The following is a 6,361-nucleotide window of genomic DNA, read 5'->3' as shown; positions in this document are numbered from 1 at the left end:
ATTTGAAAAATGCAGAACCATTTTATGAATAATATAATTACAATAACAATAATAATAATAATAATATATTTATTTTTATTGTGGGTTTTAAAGGCATATATGTACATATTAGAAACACTTTAGTTTTTGTTTCGTGACCCTATATGTCGACCTCCAAAATATTCCAGGGTATTAAAAAGAGCTCGGCTCACATACCCCAGAGATGAGAAAAGCAGAGAGACATAAATCGAAATGGAAACAGAAACTGAAATTAGTAACACTTTACAACCACATGTGGATTTATGACACCTCCCCCGAATCCCCGGGTTAAGGGTGCTCACGGGATCGTTAGAGACCTGCCACTTGTTGCAGCTGCCGTTGGATATGGAAGGTACACAGGAGGTGGGAAAGGATCGGGACCTGAATGAAAGGTAAAGAGGTGAGGGAGTTACGACAGCTAATGAGACATCGATAAGATCATTAAGGACTTAAGGGTTACACCAAGGGATGAATGGACTAGAAATGAAAAGGAGTAGGATGTGATCGATAGGTTCCCAGGCTTGACAAGATAAATATTTAAGGACTTACTAAATTGAACAATAAATATTATAATTTTATATTTACTTCTAGGACACTAGTATAATAGGTGGGGGCTTAAGAACTTAACTCTAGTTTACGATGGATTAAAAGTATTTCAAATGATCCTAACCGAACAAAATGTAATTTATACTGTATTTTAATGATGGATCGTTTAAACCCTAAAGCATAAATAGAAGCCGAGATCAGGTGATCTGACCATAGCCACTTTGCACTAGTTTTCAACTCAGGCCCAACCCGATCCGAAATCGTAAAAATCTTCCAAAAATATAACCCTCCCCTGCCGCACGATCCGAAACGAAATTATTTTTGGAAGAAGTGGAGAACTGATGTCTATTCATTTCATGATCGTAAAACATCGAAAAAGTGTAGTTTTGGTTACGCTTTTGTATTCTAGCTGGTTTTAACTGGAAGTTATGGTAGGAAACCAAATATCGATTTATCTGCATCCAGCGCATAACTTTTACCCGGCGTAAGATACTCGGTTTTTTTTTTATACTTCTTGATCGGGGGGGGGATTTTTACAACTTTATAATTTTTACAACTCAATTAACTTTTTTTCAAACGCCGCCGGCTTTTGACGTGAACGTGGAAGAGCTCCAACAAATCGAAGTAACAAAAATTAAACAATAAAACAGAAAAATGCATAAACGAAATCATAAATACCTAGTCCATTTTGAGATACTTTTATGCGAAGTTGTGAAGACGAAGGGGAGCGAATCGAATTCGAAGTCAAAGCATCGACCGTTTTTTTTTATTTTTTGGAAGTGTCATAAAAGGCATCAAAATGAAAATTATACGATTCTTCATAAAAAAATAAAACAGAAAAATAAAAAAGTGCCCCACTGGGGACTGAAAAGTCGGCAGAGCTGCCGCCGTTGCAGTCGACTTCTACTTCAGTTCGCTGAACTGCAGCAACTGGAAAATTGATTCGCGTCTAGGAAATTTAATGGCCGAGCATCTAACAAGTTGATTTCAGACCCTCACCCTCCACCAGCCCCATGCTCTTCGCTCTTTTCAACATTTTTCTGGGCCGGCGGACTTCAAAGCTAAGCAACTTGTTGATAAACAAAATGCTCGCCTCGGGCGAAAAATGTGCAAAAAATATTTTGAATTAATTAAAAATATTTCTTGATAGTATAAAAACTGGCGCACTCAAAGGCGAATTAATATATTTTTTTTCCTCCTTAAGATTTATATTTTTTTTTTCGTTGGTTTCATAATCAAATTGGAGCACACATCTGAGAAAGGTCGAAATGCATCTGAAAGATGCGAAATGTTGCGACGGGGATGGTCATAAAACGGGGATGTCAGGAGGGCACTGAAGGCGGGACGGATTGGGGGGTGGTGGAGCAGCGGATGCGGAGACTGCTTGACAATTTGCGACTTGGCATGAAATCGCATTATTTGATCTAAGCCGCCGACAAGCTAAAGCCGGCATCGACGTCGACGGAGGCAGCGCCGTCAGCGCTAAACGAAACCAAATGGCGCGTTCGTAGCTGCTGCGTTAGAAGATACAGCTGGCATGGGGCGGAAGAATCGGAAGAAGCAGAAGAACCAGCCCCCAGCCGTGCGACATGTGTTGCGGAAATATTTTGTAAACAACAAAAGCCAGGCCTGGCACTCAGGAAATAAGCAAAAATACAAGGAACACTAAGAGAAAAATAAATCAAAAAGTATATGCTTTCCATTCATTGCTAATTCTATTATTAAAATATTGTTTGATATAAACTTCATACATACAAAATCCATACAAAAATCATTTTAAAAAATACACTTTGCAATTTTCTTTTCAACTTTTCATAAAATATTAAATTTTTAGGTCTATAGTTTCTGATAAATAGTATTAGTATTTAAATCTATTCTCCCAGTGTGCTATTCGTATCTGTATCTTACTCTCACTGAGATCATTTACATACACGCGTCACCCACACAGTGCCACTTTCAAGATGGTTTATGACTTCTCACCTTTTTGTATTCGCGTTCACTGACCAACGGTCGACGACGTTTTCCATTCGCCGACGACGATCTCGGATGGCCATTGTATGGGTGCGATTAGATGCACCAGTGTGTATCTATGTGAGGGAGCGGTTAAACCACTTTATGTTTTTTTTTCCCCGGCTTCAACTGCTTTGTTGATTTACTTTTTTTTCTCATTTTCTCAGCCAATGAAAAATAAAAGGCGGTCTTTTCCCAATAAAAACAAAACGTTCTAGGTTACCTTACAATAAATGGAAAATATTTATACAAAATAATCGATGCCTTTCAATTGGTTTTCCTGGCAATTACGTTGATTTATTTTGTAGATTTTCCATTTACATTTTTGGCAGCTCCAATTCGAAATTCTCTATTTTATTTCCACTTCAGAAAAGGTAACTTATCATATTTGAGTGATTGCTTATCTACCCCACATCGAAATAAAACACACCTTGGCACACACATATACACATTCCAATATGCATATCTACCGTTACCCATGCTTTCATATTTATGTCACCGTTTCACACACGAAAAATGGCGGTGAAGTCAGTGGGAGAGGGCTAATGGAATTCACACGTGTTTTCCTTTATAGAAATTACAGCAATAAAGGTTTCGGATTCCTTTACATAGCAGGTATTTCGTTACACAAGTGCAACATTTAAATGGAAACTGAAGCACAATTTATTCGTAAATTTAATAATGAATCAACTGGTAATACGCGCAGGTTTCAAACGTTGTGCCTTTGGACAATATAGAAAAAATCATTTAAGGATATTCAAGAATCGGATTTAAGATTTTCATGTCCTTTAAGATATTCCCCTTATTCCACAATCCTATGTTTTTTGGCAAAGATATAGCCATCGCTGTGGGCCCTAATGAGCCTCCCATGCACTTTCAACATTTTGAAGGGGATCCCCCTGAAAATTTTGACAAAAAATCGAAAAAATATTTTGCCCCCAGGTTTTGATGCAGATTGGTGGAGAATCGATCCACAAATAGTTTAAGATATTCCGCTCCACAATCGGATGTTTTCTGGCAAAGATATAGCCATCGCTGTGGGCCACAATGTGCCTCCCATACACATTCCCCATTTTGAAGGGGATCCCCTGAAAATTTTGACAAAAAATCGAAAAAATATTTTGCTCCCAGGTTTTTATGCAGATTGGTGGAAAATCGATCCACAAATCGTTTAAAATATCGGGCCATAATGGCAAAGATATAGCTATCGCTGTGGGCCATAATGTGCCTCCCACGAACTTTCAACATTTTGAAGGGGATCCCCTGGAAAATTTGACGAAAAATCGAAAAAAAATATTTTGCTTCCAGGTTTTGATGCAGATTGGTGGAAAATCGATCCACAAATCGTTTAAGATATTCCACTCCACAATCGGATGTTTTTTGGCAAAGATATAGCCTTCGCTGTGGGCCATAATGTGTCTTCCATGCACATTCCTCTTTTTGAAGGGGGGCCTGGAAAATTTGACGAAAAATCGAAAAAATATTTTGCCCCCAGGTTTTGATGCAGATTGGTGGAGAATCGATCCACAAATCGTTTAAGATATTCCACTCCACAATCGGATGTTTTCTGGCAAAGATATAGCCATCGCTGTGGGCCACAATGTGCCTCCCATACACATTCCCCATTTTGAAGGGGATCCCCTGGAAAATTTGACGAAAAATCGAAAAAATATTTTGCCCCCAGGTTTTGATGCAGATTGGTGGAGAATCGATCTACAAATCATTTAAGATACTCCGCTCCACAATCGGATGTTTTCTGGCAAAGATATAGCCATCGCTGTGGGCCATAATGTGCCTCCCATGCATCTTCAACATTTTCATGGGGATCCCCTGAAAATTTTGACAAAAAATCGACAAAATATTTTGCTCCCAGGTTTTGATGCAGATTGGTGGAGAATCGATCCACAAATAGTTTAAGATATTCCACTCCACAATCGGATGTTTTTTGGCAAAGATATAGCAATCGCTGTGGGCCACAATGTGCCTCCCATACACATTCCCCATTTTGAAGGGGATCCCCTGAAAATTTTGACAAAAAATCGACAAAATATTTTGCTCCCAGGTTTTGATGTAGATTGGTGGAGAATCGAACTACAAATCGTTTAAGATACTCCGCTCCACAATCGGATGTTTTCTGGCAAAGATATAGCCATCGCTGTGGGCCATAATGTGCCTCCCATGCATCTTCAACATTTTCATGGGGATCCCCTGAATATTTTGACAAAAAATTTTAGAAATATTTTGATGATTGATGAGGAATCGATATTCTGCTCCAGAACCATATGTTTTTTGACGAGCAAAGGCTGCAGGCTAATGCCCAAATACTGAATGCGACCTTGGCTAGTGCCCAATTGTTTCAAATTTGAAGAAAGGTCGCTTTAAAACATTGTTTTTTCCAATAACTACTACTCCATAGTATTCTCAATCGCGAAATTCTTTTGAATTCTATGCAACTTACTCTTCACTTGAAAATAGGACGGCATATGCGACTACTTACAAGGGTTTGCCGGGTTTTCCTTGACTCAGGTAGAAAGACGCAACACATTTTGTAAGACGCCATTTTATTCAACATAACATTTGTGGTAACAATTTTATACACAGCTTTGTAGTTGGAAAATGCGTGTTCAATTCCTTAATTTTGATATCTCAACTTTGTACTGATGCGTTGATTTATAATAATCCCCCAATGAAACCCCACCCACAAACAAGGTCCTAGTCCGAATCAGAGTCGGAATTACTGTCCGCTTCGCCCCTCTTTTGAGTGGGCGGATCGTAGAAGTGGAGACTCTTGCGCCATATTTTCACCAGACCATCAAATGCGCGACGGCTATACTTCCCATATTTGTTGGGTGTGCGAGGATGTTCGCGGGTCCGTTCAGCCTTTGGCACCATCTCCACGTAGCGTTCGTAGGCAGCCGTATTCTTTCCGTAATCGATCTGTTTTTGGCGGCGAGCTAGCACAGCGGGGTTGGCTTCAGTGTAGGAGGATGATGACGATGTAGAGGATGTGTAGCTGTTGTGGCGCACACGTTTCTCCTCCTTGTGGCCCTTGAACTGGCGATTGCTGTGGCGCAAACGATTATCATTATTATTTCCAGGCTTAACATCCTCATGGGTAGAAGAATTGCTACTATTCGGACTGTTTGATCGACTGTTTTCATTACTTGGCGGTGTCTGGGAGTGCCGACGTTTGAACGGCGTTTTCAACTTTTCTTCTTTGACCAGCCGCTCAAATTTCTCCTCATTAACGCCGTCCAGGAACTCAAAAGCCATTTCACGCTGGGATCCTTCCATGTCCTCCTGTTTTATATCTGAAATTTCTTTCTTGACAAATGACGCACTGCTGGCAGCGCTGCTATTTAGAGAACTTGATGCCTGTCAAGTAAACGAAATTAGTAATCAACATAGACTGATTTTAAAGCATCTGCCTACCTCGTCACTGTTGCCAAACTCCGCTCGGACCTCCTGGGCCCAACTTTGCATCATGGGCTTTACATCGATGGATATAGAAGATGCGGAAGAATTCAAGCTGGCCGTTTCTTTTTGGGGCGTGTTGTCCACGGACATAAGTTGATCCTCGCAGAGCATTTTGATGGCTTTGTGTTCAATGTGTTTGCGGACGCGGAGCAATTGTGTGCGGCTACTGAAGGGTCGTTTTCACCTGGATGTTTTGTTCCCAACAAACCTTCGCGCGTTTTTTGTTGTGATGCGAGACCTTAATGTGACCAGTTTAGCACCTGACGAAAAATACACAATCAAAAATACTACAAAATTATCGATGTGTATT

At 40.0% G+C, this 6,361-nt stretch overlaps 1 protein-coding gene across 1 annotated transcript; it reads right to left on the bottom strand.

The window, feature by feature from the left end:
• Positions 1 to 5,118: 5,118 nt before the first annotated feature.
• Positions 5,119 to 6,326, bottom strand: LOC6501185 (histone RNA hairpin-binding protein). The gene is made up of 2 exons (XM_001954682.4): positions 6,007 to 6,326; positions 5,119 to 5,949 (listed from the first exon to the last, which is right to left on the bottom strand). The coding sequence occupies exons 1-2, from the start codon at positions 6,160 to 6,162 to the stop codon at positions 5,287 to 5,289; spliced, it is 819 nt and encodes a 272-aa protein (XP_001954718.1). The 5' UTR covers positions 6,163 to 6,326; the 3' UTR covers positions 5,119 to 5,286.
• Positions 6,327 to 6,361: the final 35 nt, after the last annotated feature.

The sequence above is a fragment of the Drosophila ananassae genome, chromosome 2L, assembly GCF_017639315.1.
Source record: "Drosophila ananassae strain 14024-0371.13 chromosome 2L, ASM1763931v2, whole genome shotgun sequence".
In the NCBI taxonomy this organism is placed as follows: domain Eukaryota; kingdom Metazoa; phylum Arthropoda; class Insecta; order Diptera; family Drosophilidae; genus Drosophila; species Drosophila ananassae.
This window is presented reverse-complemented; position numbering and strand designations above follow the sequence as displayed.